The 13,892-nt window shown below is 36.6% G+C and overlaps 1 protein-coding gene across 5 annotated transcripts; it reads left to right on the top strand.

Annotated features, from left to right (window-relative positions):
* The first annotated feature begins 1,068 nt into the window (after window positions 1–1,068).
* mier2 (mesoderm induction early response 1, family member 2) lies at window positions 1,069–12,680 on the top strand. Of its 5 annotated transcripts, none has more exons than XM_089116400.1 (13): window positions 1,069–1,138; window positions 3,617–3,789; window positions 3,872–3,997; window positions 4,138–4,255; window positions 4,351–4,430; window positions 5,124–5,193; window positions 5,322–5,473; window positions 7,858–7,939; window positions 8,054–8,148; window positions 8,277–8,407; window positions 8,487–8,611; window positions 9,045–9,165; window positions 10,959–12,680. In XM_089116400.1, the coding sequence occupies exons 2-12, from the start codon at window positions 3,625–3,627 to the stop codon at window positions 9,122–9,124; spliced, it is 1,224 nt and encodes a 407-aa protein (XP_088972526.1). In that variant the 5' UTR covers window positions 1,069–1,138; window positions 3,617–3,624; the 3' UTR covers window positions 9,125–9,165; window positions 10,959–12,680. The 5 variants fall into 5 exon arrangements, with proteins under 5 accessions (XP_088972526.1, XP_088972522.1, XP_039550867.2 ...); XM_039694935.2 differs by lacking the exon at window positions 1,069–1,138 and adding an exon at window positions 1,185–1,479; XM_089116396.1 differs by lacking the exons at window positions 1,069–1,138; window positions 9,045–9,165 and adding an exon at window positions 1,176–1,479 and having other exon boundaries at window positions 4,144–4,255.
* The last annotated feature ends 1,212 nt before the right edge of the window (window positions 12,681–13,892 follow it).

A 13,892-nucleotide genomic window follows, 5' to 3' on the forward strand; every position in this document is an offset into this window, starting at 1 on the left:
AGTGGAAAGTTGTTTAATAACAGCAAATAAAAACCAACCCAAATCATATGCAACTTATTTAATCCCATTTTTTAAAAATGATTAAATAAGTTAAAAACAATAGTGTTTGGAAATGCAAATGGTGGAAAACTACTGAAAAAAAAAGGAAAGTTAAGACCTAAAAGAAAGTTGCAAACAACAATGTAACATGATTTAATATTAATTTCACATTTACATTCTGATATTTTTGATATACACTTTAAATATATTCATATACTGTATTTAATCATAATATTTTGAAATCTATAGGGACTTTTTTTTTTTTTTTACAATGTAAATCAATCAGTTAGCCTACTTATTCAAACTGGAGCTATACTTAAAATCAAGGACAAATGTAGCACAAATGTAGTCAAATGTTCCATAAAAATGTTAAGCAGTCCTACTGTTTCAACATAATAAGAAATATTTCTATAGTACCTAATCTGCATATTAGAATGATTTCTGAAGGATCATGTGACACTGAATGAAGACTGAAGTAATGATGCTGAAAAGAACTAGTTATTTTAAATTACAGCCAAATGAAATGTCACAATATTACTGTAGGCCTATTTACTGTAAGCTATTGTTGATTAATATGCAGACTTTTTCAAACATCTTACACAGACCCCCAAATTTTAAACGGTAGGCTAGCCTAACACTGTATTGTATGTTTGTATGGATTGTGATCATAATTAATATGAGACAAAACAGAAAAATATTAACAATAAACACTTTAAATATCAGATGTAGCCTGCAGTTTTGTAACCTTTTTTTCACGAACCTCCGATCATGGCACAAACTGTAATTAAACATATGGTTATGTGACTGTATTGGCCATGTAAAAAGGCTCACGTGAAGTCAAGACAGATGCAATTTAAATCATATTTGATAACTTTGAAAATACATAATCAGACCCTTCGAACTCTAAAGTATATTTTGCTCACAAATGGGTTCCATTTCTATTCAACACAAATCTATACACCGCACAAGAGAACCTCTATTATTAGTTTGACATGGTTCGGTAACTATCATCAGTGCTGTTAGTCAGAATGTAAGTTCAATAGGAGTTCTACACAACATCCGGGCATTCCACCGCTTGCGCAGAATCGGAATGGCGGAGGTAAGTGAGCTGCGGGGCTTGGGGGAAGAACAACACAAGGATTAAACATTTCAACCGCTCCGATACACTTTAACCGCCAGCCGCGCAATAACAGACAGCTTAAGACCCCGGCCGTCTGACCGACCGACCCAGAAAACGGCAAAGATAGACGGTCACTAATAAGGAGGAAGTTAAAATGGGAGCACTCCTCAGCGTTTCGCCACTCTATCTATCTCTCTGTCGGTACGCGTTCACGAGCGTTTAATTCGCCAGATCGAGCGCCGTACGAAACAACGGGAGAGCAGCGCGAGCGCTGGTGCTGAAGTGTGTCCCAGGTGCGCGCGGAGCAGGACGGATGCCAGGTCTAAACTTTCAAAACTTTAGAAATACTGTCACTGCCTCATTGACTTCCCTAAAACTGTTTCCTTCTCGCACCGGTTCGGAGTCACGGTGCAAATGTTCAGCACTGACTTACAGGAAAGCGCCTGAGTGACTAACCGCTGCTAACTTCAGCAAAGCTCAAAGAGGTCACATACAGATGCGTTAAACCGTTATGAAAAAATGAGGAAAAAAACACTTTAAACATGCTTTGAGGTGCTTTTAAAATCTTTACTTTGAGTTTTAGACTAAGTCTAGAAGTGTCTATGAGGTAAGCATTAAGAATTAAGTTAAACTTTGAGGTATAAAGTCATTGTTCTAAGGGAGGCTTGTTATATGAGGGAAAGAGAGTAGATGTTACTATTAAAAACAAAGGTTCTTCATTGGCACAGAGTGGAAAAAGGTTCTTTGGATTATTAAAGTGTTCTTCACACTATGGCATCACTGTGACAATCCACTTTTTGGAACCTTTATTTTAAGTGGTACTATAATTGCAATGTTGATAAATTTATTTTCACATTTCTACCACAGAAACAATATCTGCTATTTTGGTGTAAACTGTTTACCATGGTACATTTTTGTAAGGGCTTATGTCCTAGTAAAAAATCTAGTACAATTAGTAATAGAATATTCCTCTTGATTAAATATTTCTTGACATAGTCTAAAAGTCTTTGAAGAGTAATTTTTGAGTTCTCCTGCCCCTTCACTTCAGTCTTAAAGGGATAGTTCACTTTGAAATTAATTTTTGATATGTTTTAGCTTACCTCAAGTGCATCCAAGATGTAGGTGTCTTTGTTTCCACAGTATTTTCAATTTTGATATTTTTAGGTCAAACCTTTTTTGTCTGTCAGTCATATAATGGAGGTATATGGGGTCCACCTCAAAGAGCATGCAAAGAGAAGTCCAAATTAAACATGATTTAATGACTCGTAAATTTAAGTACACATTGATGGCCTAAGACACGAAATGAGCGGTTTGTGTGAGGAAACGAACAGTATTTATATCGTTTTTTGTAATCACAGTCATGTCCAAGTACTCTGAGGGCGAGGGCGCCAGAAGTGATCTCACGCGCGTGTACATCACTCATTGTTTACACAGAGATTTCAGAAGCGTTGCCGTTCATTGTGAAGATCTAAACATATTTAGAGGAAATTGCAATGGAAGGCGATTTCGATATATCAACAGACAACGTTGAATTTTTTTCGCAACCACGTGAGAGATTGCTTCTGTCGCTTCTGTCGCTTCCGTAGACCGAAGTGCCCGTTCCTTCAGATTTATGATTTATTTATTTTATTTTGGACTTCTCTGTGCATGCTCTTTGAGGTGGACCCCATATATCTCCATTATATGACTGATAGACACGAACGGTTTGACCTAAAAATATAAAAATTGAAAATACTGTGGAAACAAAGACACCTACATCTTGGATGCCCTTGAGGTAAGCTAAAACATATCAAAAATTTATTTCAAAGTGAACTATCCCTTTAAAAGTTAATGGTAAACAAATTTGGAAATGGAGGAGGAATTGTCGCTGGGTTGGTACAACGCCTGCTGCTTATGCTCATAATTATGAATTATCACCTCCTACATTAAACAATGATTTAAACAATGTCATTTTGGTGAAAATTATGTTTTTTGTGGTAAAATTTTGTAAGGATGTTGTCTGATTTTTTTACATTTTTTTTTTGTTGTCAAATCAAATTAGATAATTAATGTGGTTCAGGTAACATACTATTTTGAGTTTCCGTTGATTAAAACAATCTCTGTATTAACTCAAATTCTTAAATTCAATGAACTCAAAATTTGAAGGCAACCAGGTTGGTTACTTTGTTTTAAGTTAAGCCCACAATTATTTTTGACACTGGCTGGCCTGTCTAATTTTTCCACATTATCTTTGTACAGTGGCTTCAAAAGTTTTTTGGAAACAAGTAACTTTTAAAAATGCCTGAATGTCAATGCTTGAGAATCAAAGTGGCATCCTCCTACAAATAACGCAAACACCTATTCTCAAAACGATTACTTTTAAATTTAACCAACATTTAGCAACGTAATTGACTTATAATTGAATTATTGGTGTGATAAAATGTATTTTGAGAGTTCTCTGCTTTCATTGTGCTTTAGCTGTGCGAATGGGCTCCACGGAACAACGGCACAGTCGTGTAGACATTTTCCACCAGGGCTATGCAGGGCCACTGGAGGGCCCTTCCCGGGCATCCACGTTCCTAGAGGAACAGGACTGGACCCTGGCGGCCCTGCGGAGGCAGGCGGTAAAGATGGCAACCAAGACCCATTCAGTGAGTTTAACAACTTCTTGCTATGCATTGATAAATTTGCTTCTTATTACAAAAAAATATTGTTTCATTTACCTTTCCTCAGGGTGGTGAGATGCCACTTGAGCAACTGCTGGCACTTTATGGGTACAACATGCCTGATCCTGTCTTGGAACAACAACAGGAGCCGAATGAGCTTGCAGCCAGTCTGCCTGAAATAACACTGGACAAGGTCACTATCACTGGTTTACTCTGTGCATAATGTTCTTAATTTCGGTGTGTCCTCTTTAGTGGATTATTGAAATGCTCTAAGAAAATTTGAAAGTAACAAATTATTGGTTATAATTGTGAATAAAGTCTGAAATTTTGTAGGTTCAGACAGGGAAAGATCTGCTCTCAGGAGGAGAGAACGTGGACGACCATTCCTCTGCCGGTGACTTCACACTCTCCATCACGTCTCATGCATCTGACCTCTTACACCACCTAAGAGGTTGCACATTACATACAATACTTATTCACAAATACATGTTTATCTTTTGTCAAAAATGTTTGAGCTTACTCTGAACCTGTTCTTAATCCTGCCAGGTGATGACAAAGACACTTCAGTCAGCAGCTCCGAAGACGACTCAGAAAGCACCTCTATCCCCTCCAGTGATGGCCGAAAGGTAAAAAAAATTATTAATTTAATAGTTTACTATGTTTATATTTAATTTAATTTTAGCTTTATTTCAGTGACCAAAAAATATTTTGATAGTTTTAGCTTTGGTTAACAATTATATTTAATGAAATGTTAATGGTCCAAGAATAGAGCCTAGTGGGACACCATAGGTAAAAGTATCAGTAGGCCATTCTGTGCCAAATGAATAAAGTTTTCTGACACAATACTTACAAATTTCACATTGGAAAACATGAACATTATATTGTTGTTGTTTTTTTTTCTTTTGTTTTTTTAAGAAATGAATACTCTTTGATAATAATTTTATCAAACTGAAGTACTTTTGTAAAGTACCAAATAAGCCTATTAGAATGATTTCGAAAGGATTATATCAGCTTCGAATCACATGAGTAATTTACATTTTAAAATGTATTCTCAAATAGAATATAAAATATATTCTCAAATATATTTTCAAATAGAAAACTGTAATTTTATATTAATTATTTAATGTTGTATTCATATTTTACAATATTCCTTTTTTTTTTGAGAATAAGAGCCTTTATTCAAAAAAAAAAAAAAAAAAAAAACTTACCCACCACAACAGTTGTATCTATAAAATAGGATTTATAATATTTTCTAATGATTTCAGCTTAGTGGGACAAAACATTGTAGTAATGCTTTTATGCCATGTTTTGGTTATCAGGACATCATGGTGGGCCCCCAGTATCAGGCCATAATTCCTTCTCTCTGTACACACACATTTTATGAAAGAGGTGAGTGTCTTCTCTTGACTGGTGTCCTTTACACCGGCTCCAGGGTTGTGGTTTCAGTGGTCTATTTTGCATAACCGACCTGTCGAGTCCCCTAGGACCCACACCTGTTTTGTTCCTGTTATCCCCAGCCTATGAAAATGAAGACCAGTTGTTGTGGACTCCAGATGTGTTGTCAAGTCTGGCGGTAGAGAAGTTTTTGCTTGAAGTCCAGAGGAAAGGGAGCGACAATGGACCTTCAAACAGTCAGACCACAGGAGATATAGTCAAAGACAATGAGCAGGTTGGGTTGAATCACTCAGATATAACTCTTTATTTTTAATGCAATTTGGAAGTGGCGGGTAAAGCATGCTAGCAATGTTATATCAGTATTATTTATATACTATTATAGCATTTATTATTATTTTTAATATTTCTTAATGTGTTTCAGTAATGTTAGTAATTTCAGATTGTAGAAGATATATTTCATTTATTTTCCATTTAATTTAGTTTATATTTTATAAAACTAGTTTTTAATATTTTAAGCTTTAGATAACAATAACAACACTGTTTGCTAGATTGATTTATTGAATTTTACCTAATTATTTTTATGACAAATAATTAGTATGATGTGTTTGATAATTACATCTTGTAATTAAATCACGCACACACTCATATAAATATACAGAGGTTGGACAATGAAACTGGCCAATATAGTGTTGGAGGTTTCATGCCTATAAATGCGTGGCCTGGTGACCAATCTTTCCTGATTTTACGTTCCATCAGATTGAATTAGCAGAGCAATAACACAGTTGCACAAATCCACAAAACATAATGGGAGACATATCAGAGTTCAAAAGTGGATAAATTGTTGGTGCACGTCTCACTGGCTCATCTCCGACTAGAATAGCAAGTCTTTGTGGTGTATAGAGAACTATGCTATCCAGGATAATGTCAGCAAACCACCATATCGGATGAACCACATCCAACAGAAGTAACTGTAGACACAAGAGGAAGCTGTCTGAAAGGGATGTCTGATTGTATACAAAAAACATAAAACCACAGCTGCCCAACTCAATGCAGAATAAAATCAGCATCTAGACTATTCTGTTTCCACCAAAACTGTTCAAAGAGAGCTCCACAGTGTCAATATTCATGGTCGGGCTGCTACAGCCAAAACTTTGGGCACTCGTGCCAATGCCAAATGTCGGTTTCATTGGTTCCAACGGTGCAAATCTGTGGACAATGTGAAACATGTATGAGTCCATCTTCACTGTCTTTTCCTCTTGCGGCATGGGAGTTACGTTGAGAAGCCCCAAAGAGGCTTCACACCCGGACTGTTGTTGCCCAGGGTGAAGCATGGATCTGCAATATCATGGCATCCCTACTGTGCTCAATCGGCGCATCACTGCCAAGTACTTCCAAAACACTCTTGAGGACCATGTGGACCTAATGGTTCAAACATTGTACTCCTAAAGGAGGTGCCATGTATCAGCATGATAATTACTGTATGACAGCAAAAGACTTGTTACAGTATGGTTTGATGAACCTGAAAGTGAAGTTGAACCTCTCCCATGACCTGTACAGTCACCAGATCTAAATATTATTGAGCGATAATAAAGGAGCGAGTCAGGAAACGTTTTCTTCCACCAGCATCAGATAGTGACCTGGCCACTCTTCTGGAAGAAGAATGGCTCAAAATCCCTTTGGCCACTGTTAAGGACTTCTACCTGTCATTCCCAGGACGAACAGATGCTGTTGCTGTATCGACTCCAAAAGGAGGCCCTACACCGTACTAAAAATTAATTGTGGTCTTCCGTTTCATTGTCCAGATATATGTACAGTATACATATATACAATTTAATTTAAATATATAGAATGAAATTATAACGGTCCAAGAATAGAGCCCAGTGGGACTCCATAGTTAAGTGTCAGTATCAGTAGACCACTCTGTGCAAAATTAATCAAGTTTTCTTACCCAGTACCCAGTTTCTTACTTTCTTAAACTATGTGGTGACATTCAAATTAAATAAATAATAAAAGTAATATTTAAAGCTACACTGTGTAACTCTTTTAGTTTATTATTAGCTAAAAACACTTAGTTCTTTCAAAAATATATGTGCTCATTTATGTATATTTACTTAGTTCAAGTAATAAAGTATTCTCGTGAGTGCATAATATGCCATTGAAAATAGATATGGGTAAGGGGTTCTAATGTCAGTCGCCATGTTGCCCCTCCATCTTGAAAGTACATTAGCCAAAGAGGGACATACCCGTTAATTCAAGTTTCGCCTTTCGCGTTTACGTTTGAGTTAACACTCATGGACAAAAGTCATGTTAATCTTGGACTACATTGGCCACCGTAGGAGTTAAAACGAAATCGGAATTGAGAGGAACAGAAACTAATATTCACTGGATGGTCATATACCTTTTCACCGCTAGATGGGGGTAAAAATCACACACTGTAGCTTTAAGATTATTATTATTTTTTCGATTTTACAATACATGCTGGAAAACATGATCATTGGGTTTTGTAGAGTTCATACAACTCTGGTGCTACTGTCATTAAAGCAAAACGGCAACATGCCACATAAAAAAAAACTCGTTGTATGTTTTTATTGTCTTTAGTGGGTCATGTTTTGATCTTTCAGTGGTTGCACTTATTCTTTCATTCCATCTCTTTTGTAGGCTCTTTATGAGCTAGTAAAATGCAACTTTAATCCAGAAGAGGCACTAAGAAGATATCGCTTTAATGTCAAGGTTTTCAATGGTAAGACCTCTGTTTTGTCTATTTTTATACATTTCTTTCTCAAACCTTCTTTAGCAGGAAGTGATAATCAAAGCATCCTGGTTAATCTCAAATATTTAAAAAAAATGTTCCCAGAAGAGCTTTGTGCCTGGAGTGCGGAGGAGTGTCGTAACTTTGAGCAAGGCTACCGTGCCTATGGGAAGAACTTCCACCTCATACAGGGCAACAAGGTGAGTACCAAATTTCTCTCATAACATACATTGTTTCCCAGTAGGAATTGCTGCTGATGTTTCTACTTTTAGAGAAACAAGAGTGCCTTCATGTCACGTGTCGGGCTCTCTTATTTACCCTCACTCAGGTCCGCACGCGTTCGGTGGGTGAGTGTGTGGAGTACTACTACATATGGAAGAAATCAGAGCGGCATGAGTATTTCACACAGCAAGCCACCAAGCTGGGTCGGAAAAGGTGCAATCTACCATCTGGGAACACGTGAGTGTGTTTTGCTTGAAGTTGTCACATTTTTAGAATAATGATCTGATGATATTTAAATGGTTTATGTGTCTCTTAGAGAGGATGCTGAGCCGGATGGAGAGACTGGCGATGTGGAAGGTGCCAATCAAGGTTTGCCAAGTAGGTCTTCCATTCAACTCCAGCCTCCATCGCCACCTGCAGTCATGGAGCTGGATAAACAAGGTACGCTTTACTAGTTCTTGGATATAATACTTACTTTTCCACATGCATATGGTGGTGATGGCACAGTGGATGAGACGCATACCTTCGGTGTGAGAGACCTGGGTTCGAATCCACTGTGTGTCCCTGAGCAAGACACTCAACCCCTAGTTGCTCCAGAGGCGTGCGACCTCTGACATATATAGCAATTGTAAGTCGCTTTGGATAAAAGCGTCAGCTAAATGTAAATGTAAATCTTCCATTGCGGCCAAGTTTCTTCATTTTTTACAAGCTTCTTCATTTATGTTCATTTGTGTTCATATGTCCAGCATAAATGTGTTTTTCTTGGTTTCGGTGTATGATTTGTTTCGTTGTTGTTTTCCATCTGCCAGCATTTTTCCTATTGTGTTTGTGTTCTTTTATGTTCCATCATGTTTCATTTGGCCGTACAATCCAGAGGAGAGCCTGAATTGCGCAGCTCAGTTTCAGGGTCGTCCACGACGGAAACGCACACCGCGCTTCCTATTAAAGCCCTGAGCTTGCTGCTCACAGACAGCCTAAAACTGACAGATACACAGGTAAAAACTGAAGTGGAGAAGTCCCGGCAAATGGATCATTCCTGTTATGTAGTACATTTTCATGTCCATCATATATGTCTTCATATAGTAAATCAAATTTTAAACTCACTTTTTTATTTTATATATATATATATATTAACACTAGAAGTGCCAGAATTCCATAACTACTAGAACTGCCACAAGCAGTCATTTTGACTGTTAGATTGCAAGCTCTATATCTTTAATAATAAATACCCAATTGAGATATTAATGCATTTATTGTATTAGGATATCTTTTAAAAACAAAACAACACTAAACTATACATTTAAACAAGTTTAATTATACATTTATAAATAATAATATCATTGCTAGCCCGCAATTATCACATATTCACAACAAATAGGCTATATATTCCATATCCATTCAACATAACTGAGAACAAGATAATAACAAACGCAGCGTCCCTGTGCTGCCAAGTGCTTCATATCGGACATTTGCGCACCTTAACTCTCCCAGCATCTGACCAGCTCTCAATAAATCTGTCATTTTGCAATTGAATCTTCTGATTATTTCCTAACAGACAAAGGTCAACTGTGTGAAATGTAACAAAAGAATACAGCGAAATTCAGTGCGGTCAATATGACCGTCTATGGCCGAATTCGGTAAATATGTTCATTTGTTTTTTGCCTTATGTGTAATTTATATTAAAAACATTTTAAATGAAAATGCAGACACTTTTAGGAAAAGTCAGGTACCAGCAGGATTTTATTTATTTTTTCAACAAAGCTATTGAAGATATAAAAGTCAAAACGGTCAAAATAGTTGTTTATTTTGTTATTGTTTTAATTTTTTATTATTTTTAGTGCTGTCAAATTGATTAATTGCCTCTAACATAAATGTTTATGTTTTACAATGTGTCTATGTATTTTTATATTTATAGATATGTGTGTGTGTGTGTGTGTATACACACATACACACATTTATACATATATATACATATAATATCAATTATTATTATTTACTTTACACACATACACACATATTAAATTAGATGCAATTAATCACGATTAATCGATTTGACGGCACTATTTTTTAAGGTTTTTTTGTCCTCAATATTAGGACTTCCGTCCTGTTACTCACTTTAAAACATTCCACACTGTTAGATAAAAATACAGAAATCTACCTATATCAAAAATTCACAACTTTATCTGTTTGTTTACATCAGTGTTATAGAATTTATTAATATTCTGATCTAGCATTTATGTTTTATATTTTCAATTTAGTTTTTTTTTTGTAGTGTTTTTATGTGCTTCATCTTTTTTACTTTTTACAGTTTTAATTTTAGTAACTTTAGTACTTTAACAAACTTCTTTCAGTTAGTCATCATTCTATTTTTCTAATTCTAAATTTAGTTTTTAATCTAATGTTTATAACTGATTTTATTTCAGCTTTATTGCAATGAATGGAAATAACTTTAACAATAACACTGGTATGATATCAGAATTTCAAAAGATTGCCATAAAGGCCCTATTCAGTTCCATCCTGTTCATTTCTTTAATATTTCCACCCTGTTATACTTTCATACCATTGTGAAAATAATGAAGCTATAATGAGTTTCTGAACGTGACCACGGCATATTTATTAAATGTGGTACTGCATAACAGGAATGATCCAATCACTACAAGAAGAAACAGAGCGGAACTCCTTTGGAAACGCTGTCTTTGTGCATGCGTTTTAAACTCATCTACTCATTTTTCTGTTTTCCCCCAAAATGCTCGACCACTTTTTCCTTCAAATTTTCTCATTCTTCCAGGTTCTGAGCGAAACATTGGGGACCTGGAACAATGTGCAGGTACTTGTTCTAGCCCGCAGGTGGAGCAGTTGTTCAGACAATCTTCGCCTCTCCCACAAGCGCTCCAGACGCCAAACATAGCCTCCCCGTCCACCCAGCCTTTCTTCTCCTCGCTCCCCCTTAGCCACTCCGTCCCTTCATCCCAGCCAGACTCAGGGCTCCTGGGAGCAGGTCTTTACCAGCTACAACTGGGGTCTTTTCCTGAAGATCCTATACCTGCCTGCTCAGAGTACATTGCCTCAGGGAGGCTTCAAATTGACCCTTCCTCGCCTGTCCCACCCGTCCCAGATTTTGGGGCACTCGGTAGCCTCTTGTGCCCGCCTTCCTCCATCTGCTCCGCACCCATCCAACACAGCAACTCACCCGTTCAGCGAAGGGAAACATTCCAGATCTAAGCAAACGTGACGACTGTCATTCACCTGGAATTTGCAGTTGTTGCTCTTCAGGTTACTCCAGAAAAGCCGGACATAAAGGGATAATTCAACCAAAAATGAAAATTCTGTCATCGTCACAGATTTTGTCCATACAGTGAAAGTAAATGGGGTCCAAAAGCTATAAGATAGATATACACAAAACATAAAGGTAGTAATCCAATAGCTACTAAAAGTGCACTACTTTTATCTAATGTTCAGATCCCCTTTTCCTCACTTTCTTTGTTTTATGTTTACAGGCCTGAAATCGACATTAGGGTGAATAAACTTTGAGAGAATTTTCATTTTTTGCCTGAATGATCCCTTTAATCATGGATTGTGTGCAAGAATTCCTCATTTACCATGCTGTCTTCAACTACTAAACTAGTAACCTGGTGTTTTAGGGAGCTGGTTGTCTCTGTCAGACTACTACATGCAATGAAAGTGTTTTTTAACTACCTAATTGTAAGCTTCTTTGGAAATATGTGAGAATTTACAGTCCCTTTGAAATATTTGATGGTCTCATTTTGTATATTTTCTTTCATTGCATGTAGTTCTTATAACCTCTCAGAACTTTTTAAAAATCTATTTCTTTTTGCTAAAGCATAAAATGTTTTACTTGTAAAGAAGATATCATCAAAAATGAACTACTAATGCAGTTGCTTCGTCCGTTCATTTGTTGGCTTTCCCGTTGTAGGTTCTCTTTGTGCAATAATAATAATTAAAAAAAAACACGAGTTCCTCAGGGGCTTCGATCGTTTCCCTCTCGGTCTGGTCCGTCGGTACTTCAGTACTAAGTGTTGAAGAGGGTTTTTTAATGGGTTATGAAATACGCTCCATGTGCTTCGCCAACAAATCCTGATGTAAGTGGCGGATTCACTCTATTAAGTTTCTCAGGTTTTGCAGCCAGTTGTCTTTGCGTGAAGCCACAACCTGTCAGTCCGCCATATGATACTACCCAGAATCCTTCACTTTCCAGACAAACTGCCACCGTCAAATCTAGTGTAGTACCTCATTTGTGACTGGACTTCTGTTATTTAGGATTAAAAAGCATCATTATCCGGATCCCCATATGCTCAGCTATACATGTTTTCTAATTGGCTTTCAATTTTGTCTGTAGTTTACACACGGTTTAGAAGATACGAAAGGGAGGCAAACACTGCCTTGACTTATTTTACTTTTTTAAAGCAATTTATATTACTGCTCCTATAATATTGATTTATTGTCCATGTTGTTATATTTTGTAAATAATAATAAAAAAGTAGAAAACAAACTATGTCTATTCTATACTCTGTCTGACTGTTATACGATTTAGTATTGTCAAGATAATTCTCGAACTGCTGCTGTTGTTTTACTGTATAGCCTGTCAGTGTCCACTAGAGGGCAGATTAGGCTAACTAAACGCATACAAAGACTGAACTGAGGCGCAAACTTCGGTTACACCTTTACAACTTACATTTTTTACTCTTAAAAACTCTGTATTACTAATTAGAATAGTAATCTGCCATTATATCCGGATGTGAGTGACGTCACATCTCAGTACAATCAGGTATCAGGTCATCAGGTATAGCCTAGTTTTTTAAACTATATAGAAAGCATTTGAACGTCATGACCATCTATGAAGCATTCGGGAATAAAACAATTAAAATGTTTTAAAATTAAAATTTAAACAATTTAAAATTAAAATGTCCATAACGTTCTAGTAGCCAAAAAATTGTTAGGTAATCTTTGGGGTGTGTCTATGTTTACGTGCTAAATAAGTTAGGTGTTCCCTTAAAGGGATAGTTCACTTTGAAATACATTTTTGGTATGTTTTAGTTTAGCTCAAGGCCATCCAAGATGTAGGTGTCTTTGTTTCCACAGTATTTTCAATTTTGATATTTTTAGGTCAAACCGTTATAGTCAGTCATGTAATGGAGGTAGGCTATATGGGGTCCACCTCAATGAGCGTGCACAGAGACGTCCAAATTAAACATGATTTAATGACTTGTAAATGTAAGTACACATTGATAGCCTAAGACACGAAATGAGCGGTTTGTGTGAGAAAACGAACAGTATTTATATCGTTTTTACCTCTTGTAAATACAGTCACGTCCAAGTACTCTGAGGACGAGGACGAAGTCTCTTGCGTGCGTAGTCACTGTGAAGATCTAAACATATTTAGATATACAGGAAATTGCAATGGAAGACGATTTCGATATATCGATATATATATAACAGACAACGTTGAAATTTTTCGCAACCGCGTGAGAGATAACTTCAGGCACATTCCGGTGCTCGTGCAGACCGAAGCGCCTGTGCCTTCAGATTTATGATTTATTTATTTTAATTTGGACTTCTCTGTGCATGCTCTGTGAGGTGGACCCCATATATTTCCATTATATGACTGACAGACAAGAACGGTTTGACCTAAAAATATCAAAATTGAAAATACTGTGGAAACAAAGACACCAACATCTTGGATGCCCTTGAGGTAAGATAAAAC

Source organism: Pimephales promelas, chromosome 2, assembly GCF_988280905.1.
Source record: "Pimephales promelas chromosome 2, fPimPro1.hap1.1, whole genome shotgun sequence".
NCBI classification, from domain to species: domain Eukaryota; kingdom Metazoa; phylum Chordata; class Actinopteri; order Cypriniformes; family Leuciscidae; genus Pimephales; species Pimephales promelas.

Bases quoted from the DNA above. Each gene is read 5' to 3' on its own strand.
- mier2 (XM_039694932.2), top strand. The intron at 5,474-7,857 runs GTTGGGTTGAAT...TCTCTTTTGTAG, and splicing joins TAGTCAAAGACAATGAGCAG to GCTCTTTATGAGCTAGTAAA. The intron at 7,940-8,053 runs GTAAGACCTCTG...AAATGTTCCCAG, and splicing joins TAATGTCAAGGTTTTCAATG to AAGAGCTTTGTGCCTGGAGT.